Genomic DNA, 14435 nt, shown 5'->3' on the forward strand with positions numbered 1-14435 from the left:
GACCTTTCCACATCCTCCGCATTTGGTGGTCATGGGCTCGAACCCCGGTCTAATCAAGAAGCGTGTGCTACGCACTGCTGCTCCTGCCCACCTAGCTACGGAGGCACCGCAAGGTACTGCATATGGGTAGCCATAATCCCAGATCAATATACCAACTGTGTGGTACTACACTCAGTAGTGGAAAATGAAAAAGACCTAGGGTTAATTGTGCAGTCCCATATGAAGTTCTCTGAGCAATGCAGACAAGCTACCAGGACAGCTCATGGGGTTTTGTACTATGATGCAGGAACTTTGCTAGCAAGTATGAGGAGGGTTGTTGTTGTTATTTGGTTTTTAGGAGCATTAGCAACTAAGGCCATATTGCTCAGGGGATATGCAGCGGTCATTCCCTGACCTTTCCACATCCTCCGTATTTGGTGATCACGGGCTCAAACCCTGGTCTAATCAAGAAGTGTGTACTACGCACTGCTGCTCCTGCCCACCTGGCTACGGAGGTGCTGCAAGGTACTGCATATGGGTAGCCATAATCCCAGATCAATATACCAACTGTGTGGTACTACACTCAGGGTAGTGGAAAATGAAAAAGACCTGGGGTTAATTGTGCAGTCCCATATGAAGTTCTCTGAGCAATGCAGACAAGCTACCAGGACAGCTCATGGGGTTTTGTACTATGATGCAGGAACTTTGCTAGCAAGTATGAGGAGGGTTGTTGTTGTTATTTGGTTTTTAGGAGCATTAGCAACTAAGGCCATATTGCTCCGGGGATATGCAGTGGTCATTCTCTGACCTTTCCACATCCTCCGTATTTGGTGGTCACGGGCTCAAACCCCGGTCTAATTAAGAGCGTGTGCTACGCACTGCTGCTCCTGCCCACCTGGCTACAGAGGCACCATATGAGGAAGGGATTATACCATTGTATAAGGCAATGGTTAGGCAACACCTTGAGCACTGCATTTGAGTTGAAAGGCCTCATTTTAGGAAGGATATAGATCTGCTAGAACAGGTGCAGAGAAGGCAATGAAATTGGTGAAGGGTACAAAAGGGTGGTCTCATCAAAACAGGCTTCAGTTCTGCAAACTGCAGTATCTGGAGACTAGCCTTAAACCTTAAACAATCCATTCAAAGCCTTAAACACCTCAATCAAATCACCTGAGAGGTGATCTGATTGATGTGTTTAAGACTTTGAATGGATTGCACAAGAAGAATAGATGGCATTCTTCTTCTGACTTTACATGATGGGACATAAATTCAAATTAAGGAAGGATGGTTGTAGGATCAATGTATGAAAGTTTGTCTTCAGCGAGTGGGTTGTTGATTGTTGGAACAAACTTCCATGTGTTATTATTATTATATTTAGCTATATGGTGCAAGGAAGCCTGAGGCTTTTGCACCAGTCAAAAAAAATAAAATAAAAATAAAAATAAAAATTCTGCATTACCCTGAGAGAAAGAGGAATAAGAGTAAAAGTAGAAGTGAATCACCAAGAAAGCGAAGAATAATGATATCCAGCTCAGAACCCTAGGTGTGCCAAGCCCATACTCACCAGATGTGAGTCCCTGGAGTCTGTTGTGGAAGCGAGCAGTTTGAATGAATTCAAGGAATAATTTGACAAATTAGAGGAGATGGGCAGGTGATGAGGAAGTGTTTTTTTTTAATGCCTTATAAGCTTGCTTTCTTGCATCATATACTACTACTATTAATACTAACAAAATAACTAATTATCTTGTTACCAATTAATTAAGAAACAATTAGCTAATAATATGCAAAAGTAGTAAGTAGTTGTTTTCACTTCTGCAAATAGTTCAGAATAATTTTCATTCAACCTTTTGTAATCTTTTTTTTTTTTTTTTTTCCCCAATAAAAATTGAAATTTCACATATTTCGGATCTTCTGTGATATAATAAAATAGCAACACATACCTCTATACTGTAGTATGCAGTGAACATTTTTTGTAATGTAATTTATTTCATACTAGATTTTAATAAGAGTTGAATTATAACATATACTTCCAGTTCTTGCTATGGGTAATATAATAAGCAAATTGTAATACTTCATAATTTATATATTAATTAAACTGATAACAAAAGAAAAACTTAAAACGCAACTACTTTCATATAAGAATATTTTTAAACCCTGAACATTTTTTTTTTTTTTTTTTTGTGCATATGCCATCATCCACTCATTCCTCGAATTATTTATTCCGAGTTCAAGACACAGATAAGACCCCATAGACATGCAGGTCATATGGTAAAAAAATGGTAAAAATAACAAACAATGGCTAACGACATGTAAAGGAAACATTTCTTTAAAAAGTTGAAACAAATTCAAATATTGCAAGCTTGCAAAGTATAAAACCTACATAAGCAGGTACAAAATGTTAAAAAGTAAAAAGTAAAATGCAGCCATTATCAACCCACTGCAGGATGGAAGCCTCCTCAACAATTCATGTTGAGGGAAACGGACCATAATCTGCCACGCTGGTCCAGTGCAGGTTGGCAGATCGACCGTATTCAGCAGTCAGGGGCTTGAACCCCCGGTCTACTCAAAGAGCGTGTGCTACTGCACTCCCACTCCTGACCACTCGGCTACGGAGATATTAATTAAATATTTAGCATATGAGTTCATATTTTAAATATTTGTCAAATGGATGCACAGCATTGTTCGAACAAGAAGCATGGTCCTCTGTGCAGCATGATGGAACAGGCAAAGGCAGCCAAAGAAATGGTGGACTGTCCTTTGCCAGAGAACATTCTACAGGACTGAGTAACACGAGAGGGTGATATCAAATTTTGATCTTCTATTGTTTGTTATTTGATTTTTAGGAGGAGCATTAGCAACTAAGACCATATTGCTCCGGGGATATGCGGTGGTCATTCCCTGACCTTTCCGCATCCTCCGTATTTGGTGGTCACGGGCTCGAACCCCAGTCTAATCAAGAAGTATGTGCTACGCACTGCTGCTCCTGCCCACCTGGCTACGGAGGCACCTTTGATCTTCTAGTAAGGATCCAAAGTCTGTTCAAGCTTTTCCAGGTAGGCTGGTCTAAATAACCTCCAGATTGTTGTCTAGCAACAGCTTCTAACCAGAGTCTTAATCTAGTACTTTAGGAAGAGGGGAAAGTGTTGTTGTCGTCTGCAAGAAGCTTTAGTGGGATGAGAATGGCTCTACTGGTTACAGTGTGGATATCTGGGATCAAGCAACTATTTGGTTCTTTCTTTCAACTACTTTCATATGCTTTTAACATTTCTTCTGACAGAGGGAGGGCAATCCCTGCCAGTATATAAAGGTTATTTAGTGGTGTCAATTTGAATCATCTAGTCACTAGTCTGGTTTAGTAGGGGACTGAACAATATTGTAGAAAATAGGAATCTGTCATAGGCAAGATAACTGTGGTAAGTAGAATGAACTATATAGAAATAGAGTAGGCCAGTAAATCAGCATGTCTCATAATAACAGAGGATTTTAACTTTATAGATATTGACTGGAATTTGTAGATTGGTCATTGACACAGCAGCAAGACTTTTCAGGATTATTGGATGACTATTTTCTACAGAGGCATTTGAGAGAATCAACAAGAGGAAAGCAATACTCTTGATATGATTATTGGCAGTGACTCTTCATGCATTGGGAATCTCAAGATAAAAGAACCACTAGGTGGCAGTAATCACAGTGTACTGATGTGGGATATACTTAAAAGTTGTAACTACCATCAAGGGTAATGGGAAGGGTTTTCGCTTTCATAAAAGTGGCTACATGGTCTCAGACAGTTTTTAAATTCTATGCAGTGGGACCAACTGACAATGCTACCACCAACAAATTCAAAATGGAAAACATTCAGGGAAATAATCGTAGCAGCTACTAGGCTTTGTAAGAAAATTACAGGAGACCATTCAAGGCTTAGGCTTAAATGGATGTCAGATAAACTGATCAGACTAGTGGCAGAGATTAAAATATGTTGGATGCATATAAATTATCAGGCGATATGGAAACTGCATTAAGTACACAGAACCATATTTAAATCTAACTCACTTTATACAAAGATCTTGCTTATATGAAGCATATATCATTCTCCTCCAAAAGGAAAGCCTTTTCTACATAACATATTTATTAAAAAATTTGGTAAATATATATTACAAAGTCAATTTTTGTGCCATGAGAAATAAATTATTTGTATGGTTAATACAAAGCTTGGTACAAACTTAATTAACTGAACCTACTTGTGATTGGAAAATTTTTCCTAAGCCAAGATTTTTTTTAAAGACGTTAACCAACTTCCATGCAATTATGAGACCAATGAAACCAATGGCAGTTTCTGAGACCAATAGAAGTTGCTTGGATTGTGGTCAAAATTTTTCAGACTTGATTATTACGAGTGGAGTGAAGAATGGCTTCACGTAAAAAAGGAAAATTTTGATGATTTTAGATCATTGTAAAGCATTGGGATATTAAAGATGAAAATGTTCTTCAGCTCAAATATGACTAAGAAGATCCACATGATAAATAGCCTAAACCTGAATATGAGGTATGGCAATAAAGTTCCCATACTAGTGCTGTTGCGGTCACATTCATGGTCATATTTCGAGAGAAAGGCATCTGGATCTTGTTGCACAACAATGATGTTACCCATTTTGCACTTGTTTTGTTGTGAAGATGTTTCTGACAAAACACGGCACAGTGCAGATCACCCATCTATCCTACTCCCTGATCTAGTGCATACGGACTTCTTCTCAAGCTGAAAACTGCTCTCAAAGGAAAGAGAATTCAGGATGTTGAGGACATAAAGAAAAATGCAACTGCCAAACTGAACATCATCTCTTTGGATGCCTTCACTGACTCTTTTTAAAAACTTTTATAATAGTGTATTCAATCAGGTAGTGATTAATTCGAATAAAAATAAAACCATTTTTCAGCTCCTTAACTTTGTGTTCTTTTTATTGCACCAATACAGGAACTTTATTGCCACACTTTGCACAAATGAGATAGGTGCCAATGATTTAACTGAAACACCTTTTATATATATATTTCAGTATCTAATGCTTCCATCCTGAATAGCCTTAGAGTAACAGCCTCCTATTCCAACTCAATCAAGTCTAATTTCAAATTTAATAGATGTAATGATAGACTTTGTCTTATGTGTCCTTATGTGCACCCACAGCATATCACTGACAATACAACTTAACCCATTTTTTTGTAAACACGGCAATGTCATCTACCTTATTACCTGTCGTACTTGTAACACGAAATATGTGAGACAAACCAGCAACAAGTTGCATTTAAGGCTTAATCTTCACTGATCTGATATCACCAACTATAATAGCAGCAAAAACAGAAATAATCATGAACAAGGAATAGAATAGAAACATTTCCAGGATCATAGCTTCACAAATATTTAAATCACTATATTAGCACATACTGCTGACCTTAAACTAAGAACCAGACAAGAGGAATTATTCATGTTAAAATTTAAGACACTCTACCCATATGGCCTTAACAATAAATTTAACCATAAAATAATTACTAATAGTATAGAAGATAATTGCATTTATGATAAATTTTAAATAGTTAAAGGTATTAGCACATCCAAACCCAATAAGAAACACAAACCAAAGAAATGGAATATAGGCAATAAACCCAAATTAGGCATCTTTGTCCCATTAGCAGAATGGGACAGTAACTACACATATGTACAGCATATACAAAACCTTCTGTTCTGTACCAAACAAAATGCGCTAAAAGTCGTACACAGATTCATCTACAAATCTGAATTTAAATCTAAACACCTTTTCCACCTAATAAATAATGTCGATAAGTTTAAGGTAAAATCCTTAAACAAGAATATGCATACTGAACAATCTACTATCATCCTGAAGTTCCATAATACTGCTATGGACTAAATTAAGAGAAACCAATGTATCGACTAATATAATGACCTCGTACTCCTACCAGTAGCCAAAATATCCGTATCAAAGCCAGGTACAGATATACAAGAACCCTTTGAACTCATATATTGATATATATACAGTAGAACCCAGATAAGAAGTTTTCCCCTGTAATTTCACTTCCATCTGTGCAAAATCTATCATACTTATCAATTCTTACATACATGTATTTACTTTTGCATCCTTTACTGCTGCTTTGCATGTTTTGGTGCAACTGTCATACATTGCTTATCCATCAACCGAAACTACTCATGATTCTTTATTACATTTAATATATATATATATATAGCCACTATATTTATTATTATTATTATTTTTTATTTGCATAACAGTGTAAAATCCCTCATAAAACTCAGCTAAATTTATTCATGAACTTGCAGATAGTAATTACAGAATTTCAAATGCAAATTATCATGCATTTTATCATTATTTGCAAGATAAATACTTTATTTAGTTATATATAAATATTGAAAATAATAGCTCTTGTATATTCCATAATAGTGAAATTTTAATATTTAAGTACTTACATTCTTCACCAGAACTAGTCTCTGTTTCAGAATAGAAAGATTTCTTTTTTACAATCTGCTTTTTCTTCTTTTTCTTTCCCATACGTGATTCCTGCCAAGGCATTGGCATGTCAACATTTCTAACAGCCTGATCAGGTGCAATTTCAGGGAAGTCAGGCAAATCATGATAGCCAGTCGCCCGAGAATTGATGTAGTGAGAGAGTGAACCTAACTGATACTGGTCTCTATCTATAAATTAAATTTAAAAAAAAAAAAAAACTTGTAAAAAAAATAATAAAAGAACATTTTTATGGTAGATACTATTACATTAGCAATGTTATAGAAATGCACCAAAAATTAAAGAGGGAATGTACTAACATCTCTCTGTCTGTCTCTTTCTCTCTCTCTCTTTCTCTCTCTCAGGAAAAGAGAAGATATTTGGTGTAACTGTTATTGAAAATAATTAAATTCTTCATTATATACATACCTATGGATATGGAATGAGAAGTGCTATTTATCTCATTCTAGAGCTCACTGTATACAAATGCCTTTTCGCAATATATAAGATCTTACAAATTTAAACCAAAATTCATAGTCAAATTCGGTTTCTATTAAAATGTATAAACTAAAACTTGGCTCCCAAAGGCCTATAAACAGAAAACTCATCAACGAACACAAATCTTCTGCCACAACAGAGCAATGAATACTCAGGTATCTAATAAGATTTACTACAACCACATACAACTTAGATTTCAGGAAAACTTTGATACTGTTGCACATAAAAGACTGCTGCAAAAAATTGGAGCAATGTGGTATTAAGTGCAAGTTGTTTACTATGGATAAAGGGATGATTGAGTGGTGCTCGATGGACACTGCTCTTCGTGGATTAATGTTATTCCATGAAGTTAATGTTAATTAGTGGAGTCTTCCAGGGTTCGGTGTTGGGACATGCCTTCATTGCTGAAGGCAGTGGATAAATGGATGGTTGAGTGGGAGAAGATAGTGGTACTCAATAGACATTGCTCTTCATGGAATAATGTTAATAGTGGAGTCTTCCAAGGTTGAGCACATTATTGTTTTCTATATTTATCAATCATATTGGTGAAGACATATCAGGCTTAATGTCCAAGTTTGCAATTGATGCAAAGGTTAGCAGGGTGGTTAATGACAGTATGCTACCGTAAACAATCTAGAAAAGTTAGGCAGATGGGCTGAGAAATGGCAATTGAATTTTAACATGGATAAATGCAAAGTACTGGATATGGGTAGCAGTAACCACAGATAAACGTACCAACTGTATGGTACTACACTCAAGGTAGTGGAAAATGAAAAAGACCTGGGGGTAATTGTGCAGTCAGATATGAAGTACTCTAAGAAATGCAAATAGACTGCCAGGACAGCTCGCGGGGTTTTGCCAACAATATACAGGAATTTTGCTAGAAGGAATAAGGAGGTGATTAATGTATAAAAGTCTAGAGGCCTCATTTTAGGAAGGATATTGGGCTGCTGGGACGAGTACAGAAAAGGGCAACAAGATGGTAGATGACTTTCATCAACCGGTGAAATACCACCACTTTGCTTATTGGAGGCTTGAAGTGGTGAAACCCATGTTTAGTCTCTAGAGCAAAGTTTCCGGCATCCCCCTCCCCTCTCCCCATACTTCTCCTTCAACCCATGCACGGTACTAAGTACTATAGGTTTTGATACCTTTCGTGTTTGGGGTTCTCATAAAAAAAAAAAAAAAAAAAAAAAGATTAGTTAGTGGAACAAAGGGGTGCTCTTACTAAGAAAGGCTTCAGTTCTGAAAATTGCAGCATCTGGAGACTAGGCACCTGTAAGATGATCTGACTGAGGTGTTTAAGGCTTTGAATGGATTGATCAAGCTCAATGGTGATGGGATTGTTCTTCTTGCTTAGACCACACATGAGGGAAGGGGGGCATAAATTCAAATTAAGGAAGGACAGAACAGAAGTGCAGAAGTTTGCCTTTAGCCAATGGGTGGTTGGTTGATCGGTGGAACAAACTTCCATTTGTTGTTGTGGAAGGTGACATCTTAAATAAATTCAAGGAAGAATTAGACAAAATAGTGGAAAGAATGAATAGGCGAAATGGGAGGTGGCGTTGAGTTTTTTTTTTTTTTTTTTTTTTGGGCTGATTTTTATAGGCTTGCTTTCTTGCATCATTTGCCACTGCTAATGGCAACTTTGCATAAAATTTCAAATTATTATTTTATTGGTATCAGATCTTGTTGGACATTTTTTTTCATTCTTGATATTAAATATTAAATTAATATTTCTTTCTTGTTATTTAAGGAATTTATGGAAAAGTATGGAAATATGGATTAAAAGAGTGAAGAAATACAAAGGGTACTAGGAAAGTTTTGCAATATGACGCAACAATGAATCACAGGAAGCTGCTTGTTGCTGCATGTTGAGACATGTTCATACGTGCATAGTAGCCGCCGCGCCAAGTCGATGGGCTCAGTTATTCATTAGTAGTGAGAGTGTAAAGTGCTTGCGATGGCATCGTGGTCACGAAATGAGATAAGGACAGTTTTGCAGTATAATTTCGTGCGTGGTTTAACCATAGACCAGTGCTTAGAAGAAATGACTCTTGCACTAGATGATGATTATCCACATCGTACAACGATATTCAGGTGGTATAGAGAATTCCAAAGGGGAAATTTCACTCTGGAGGATTCTGAGAGGCCGGGAAGGCCACGAACGTCAGTTACGGAGGAAAACGTTACTGCTGTGAGGAAAATGCTTGACGAAAACAGGCGAGTGACCTACCAACAGATAGAGGATACTTTGGGCCTAAATGCACCAGCAATTCGTTCGATTCTGCAAGATCATTTGCACATGAAGAAACTTTGTTCTCTCTGGGTGCCGCATCAACTGACTGAAGAGCAGATGACACGACGTGTGACTTGGTGCCGGGAGATGTTAAAAAAGTTTGATAAGGAACAATCTCGGTATGTGAACAACATCGTGACAGGTGACGAGACTTGGCTGTACTATTACGATCTGCCGACCAAGGCTCAAAACAAAGTTTGGGTCTGTGATGATGACGACACACCCGTAATTGTCAGAAAATCCCGATCTGTAAAGAAGAAAATGATAGCTATATTTTTCAAATCGAGTGGAATTGTGGAACGTGTCGTTTTGGACACACAGAAGACAGTCACAGCTAAGTGGTATACTGAACAATGCCTGCCTAAAGTCATTGGATCTATGAAGAACCTGCGGCCAAAGTCAAGAATGGACACCTGGTACCTCCACCACGATAATGCTGCAGCTCACCGCGCCAAAGCCTGCACCGAATATTTGACCACGACAGGACTGAAACTTCTCGAGCACCCTCCCTACAGTCCAGACCTTGCTCCCTGCGACTTTGCACTGTTCCCGCATGTGAAAATGAAGCCAAAAGGGAGGCGGTTTTCCAGTGATGAGGACCTTCTACGGGCTTGGGACAACGAGTGTGCTTTACTCCCTAGTGAAACTTGGCAGAACTGGTTTAAAGATTGGTTTCGGAGGATGGAGAGGTGTATTGAATGTAGAGGAAATTACTTTGAAAAAATTAAATAAACAAAGCTGTATTGCAAAACTTTCCTAGTACCCTTTGTATGGAATAAAGATTAAAGAAAGAGAGCAGAGAAATTTAAAAATGTATAAAAGAGTAAAGAGAAAAAAGGGTAAAAAAAAAAAAAATGAAAGAAAGAAATTATAGTGTCTCTCTATACATTAAAAAAAGTTTTCCCCCTAGTGATATTTATTGAGCCAATGGGAGCAGAGGATGGGGCAATAACATCACTACAAATGCACAGGTAAATAATTACATTGTTGTCTTCCATTGAAAGGCTGCCTCCATAATGTTCACCAACCTCATGCATGTATTACAGAGTTTTTTTTTTTTTTTTTTATGTGAACCCCAAACACGAGAGGAATTAGAACCTATAGTACTTAGTACCGTGCTTGAGTTGGAGGTTGAGAAGATGAAAGAAAGATATTTGTTGACACTGGACTTGAACTTCTGTAGATTGTAATTTTCAGGAAATACATAAGAAGGAAGGTTGTTCCAGAAAACAGCAGTTGAATGAAAAAATGAGGAAGATGAAAAGTTGGTTCTGTGGGTTTGAAGTTGGACAGTAAATGGATGTTGGCTGGTGGCGGCACGTGTTCGGACTGTTTTGAAAGAGAGAGCGGGAATTATAGAAGCCAATTCAGAAGAACAGTGCCCATGGAAGTATCTGTAGAAGAGGCATACAGCAGAAACAGTGCGTCTATGAGACAGCGAGTGGAGAGACTCTGTTAGAGATGAATCATTAATTAACCTAACTGCCCTCTTCTGAATGGAATCAAGAAGCCTGAGAGAGGTTTTGGGGGCAACACCCCAGATGTGGGAACAATATTCCATGGCAGGGCGGATTTGCGATTTATACAGAGTGAGCAGCTGTTTGGAAGAAAAGTAACACCGAGAGCGAGAGAGAAAACCAAGTTTTTTAGATGCAGAGGAAGCAATATTTGTAATGTGCTTGTGCCAAGAGAGATTAGAAGTCAGGGTAATTTTCCTAGAAATCGGAGTGTCACTAAAGATAAGCATAGGAGCAGAAGAATCCTTTTTGCGAGATATAAGACAAGACTGAGTTTTAGAAGGGTTGAAATCAACTAAGTTGTTTTTGCCCCACTGGAGAATTACCTGAAGATCGGCATTTAAGGAATTGGTAGCAGATGTTCGAGAAGTTGAAGCTGATTGAGCAGGACAAGGTTTCTCAAAATGGAAAGTTGAATGCAATGTGCTATCATCGGCAAAACTATGGATAGGATTTCCAGTCAATGGAAGAAGGTCATTGATATACAAAAGGAAAAGAGTGGGGGAAAGAACTGAACCTTGGGGGCAACCGGCATCAGTGGAGAAGTTAGAAGACAGAGAGCCATCTACCATCACCCTCAGTGAGCAATCAGAGAGAAAACTGGATAACCAATTACTAAAAACAGTTGGCAAACCATAAGATGGAAGCTTGTTTAGAAGACTTATGCCAAACACGATCAAAAGCCTTTGAGATGTCAAGAGCAACTACTTCTGTTTCACCGAACCTTTCCATTGAATTAGTCCATAAATGGGTAACATAAGCCAGAATATCACTAGTGGATTAACACTGACGGAATCCATACTGGTGATCGTTGATCAGACGGAAGGTTTCTAGGTAGTTTAAGAGTTGCTGGTTAATTGATTTCTCCATTACTTTAGAAAGAGTAGAAGTAATTGCAATGGGACGATAATTGGATGGGAGTCATTTGTCACCCTTTTTAGGAACTGGCTGGATATGAGCAAATTTCCAAGCAGAAGGAAAAACACCTTTGGAATAAAAAAGTGAAAAAAGGCGGCAAAGAATAGGAGTAAGTTCAGGAGCACAGGTTTTGAAAACAAGTGGAGAAATACCATCAGGACCTGGAGCTTTCTTAGCATCAAGATTCGTCAAAATCCTTCTGATATCCTTTTGACGGAAGACCACAGGAGGCATTGAATGGAGCGTGTTGGGAATGGTGGGAGGTGTTTTACCAAGACCATTAATACATGAGCTGGAAGAAAAATGGGATGCTAGCAGGTCAGCTTTATCCTTGGCTGAAGTGACAACAGAACCATCTGGTTTGAACAGAGGTGGGAGCAGAGATGGGCAAAAGTTGCGGCCAATAGCTTTGGCAAGAGACCAGAATGCTCGGCTACAATTAGGGCAAGAAGCAAGTTTTCTACTCTCAGCCTGTTCAAACTCTAGTTTGCACTGATTAATAACTGCTTTACAATTGTTGCGAGCTTTGGTGTAGGCAGAAAATGAAACTGAAGAATTAGAAACAAGCCAATTACGATATGCAACATTCTTCTCTTGGACAGCCTTAGCACATTTATTGGAAAACCAAGGTTTAGATAAAGGACGAGATTTTAAAGTGGAGTGTGGGATAAAGGATTCCATTCCTGCAAGAATAATTTCACTGACACGATCTGAACAAACGTTGACATCAGAAGTTTTGAAACAGTAATCCGACCAGGGAAAAGAAGAAAAGAAATCTTGCAAGTCATCCCATTTTGCATTCTTGTAATGCCAAACAATACGAGGTTGGGAATAGCCATGAGATAAAGGTTCCATTGGAGAAGAGACAATCACCAAGTTGTGATCTGAAGTGCCTAAAGGACCTCTCACTTTGACCATGTACTTAGAAGGGTTGTTTGTGAGAAAAAGATCAAGCGTATTGGCTGTATGATTAGGATTGTCCGGTATTCTTGTAGGTAAATGAACAATCTGTGCTAGGTCGTTAGTAATTGCAAAAGCCTCAGCATCTCAACCTGCTGGGTCGGTGTAACTAGAAAACGGAAGCCAGCTGGAGTTGTGAAAGTTAAAATCACCAAGGAAAATTACCTCACTGTTAGGAAAGTTGGACTGGAGAAAGTCAAGTTGCAAAGAGAGGAAGTCAAAGAGCTCCAAGTGATTAGTGGAGTTGGGAGAACGGTAGAGACAACAGATGAATTTGACACAATGAGGTAGAGAGATTTTAAGCCAGAGAAGATCAAAGAGAGGAGATTCCAAATTGCCAAGTCTCTGACAGGGAATATCAGAACGGACATATGCACAAGTACCACCTTTGAGGCGAAAGGAATCATACAGCAAATAATTTGGACATCTGAGATGAGCAGTAGTTGAATCAACTGATAACTGAGATTCAGTCAGAAAAAGTACATGGGGTTTGGAAGACTGCAAGTGGAAATGGACATCGTTGAGATTGGAATTGAGACCACGTATATTTGTGAAATGAATTAGGAAGTCCTTGGGAGGTTTAGATCTTTTCGCAGATAAGCTTGCTCTATTATTTTGACAATTCATGGTGTATTCAATAGTAAGAAAAAGTGGGTGGGACATGCTGTATGAAGTAATGAAATTTTTGGATATGGCGTACACGTGGTAAGAATATACCCAGATCCTTGACATAACGTGGCCTCGACAATGCTCCCCGCATACACACTACTCGGACTCCCTCCAGTCACTATCTGGCAGAGTAGAGGTAGCAAGATTACACACTAGCTGATCCGGAAGCCTCCTAGAGAGTTACCAATAGGTTCGGTCCGGTATACTAACTAGCGGACGGCCTGCGAACACCGTTTTGTACCCTCGAAATGTAAGGAAGTAAAAATGTAAAAGAAATGTAAAGGCCATTATGCCAGGCATTTGTGGATTGTGAAAAGTTATTTGACTCCATACAATATTATTATTATTACAGTCCATTCCGGTTATTTGGGACACATCGGAACTATTGCATTTTGGCCTGATTTAGCGGCTCCCCCAATTATCCGAAGTTTCACGTAAATAGTTAAAAATACAATGTACCCCCCCCCCCCTTTCCAATTACTTCACTGTACAATCAAATCACATTATGACGAACTCACCATAGTAAAGTACCGTTCACTATACGATGTGTAGTAAGCGCCGGTCATTGTGATCACGTTTGTGAATTGAATTTTAATTCTATTAAACAGCGATTCAAATTAGAGAAAATAGGAGGAATATTATCCACAGGCTATAAAAGTAAAGATATATTAAGCACAAATTTACCCTTTATTACCTTACCAATTAAAAAATTAAATGATAAGTGAAAATCGGAAGAATATACGTGATAATCGGAATAATTAATACGTACTGTAATATGTACATACGAACTAGTTGACGTTTCTGTTCACTGACATTTGTGGGTGAGCTTAAAATTTAAAACAGTAAAAAGATAAGCAATCAATAACAAAGAACACGGCACACACAAATTGCAAGTAACACAATATGCACAAGTGAGAACGGAATAACAAGTTACAAAGCTCTAAAAATAGGAGTGAAGAGAAGATCTGAAAATTAATTTTTTTATATGATTGAAGATTTCATGGAAGTGTAAACACATTTCAGCATAACCCACAGAATTCCAGCTGTCAGGATTACCGCAAATTCAGTAAG

General features: G+C 38.1%; 1 protein-coding gene across 3 annotated transcripts in view; it reads right to left on the bottom strand.

The window, feature by feature from the left end:
- Window positions 1-14435, bottom strand: part of rb (adaptor related protein complex 3 subunit ruby) — a 445832-nt gene that overhangs the window by 146985 nt on the left and 284412 nt on the right. For all 3 annotated transcript variants that reach the window (XM_090381955.1, XM_090381954.1, XM_090381953.1), the window contains exon 17: window positions 6467-6694. In XM_090381955.1, coding sequence (XP_090238081.1) covers window positions 6467-6694 — 228 coding nt within the window. The remainder of the gene's footprint in view (window positions 1-6466; window positions 6695-14435) is intronic.

This window comes from Mastigoproctus giganteus, chromosome 9, assembly GCF_048544385.1.
Source record: "Mastigoproctus giganteus isolate SK-2022 chromosome 9, ASM4854438v1, whole genome shotgun sequence".
NCBI classification, from domain to species: domain Eukaryota; kingdom Metazoa; phylum Arthropoda; class Arachnida; order Uropygi; family Thelyphonidae; genus Mastigoproctus; species Mastigoproctus giganteus.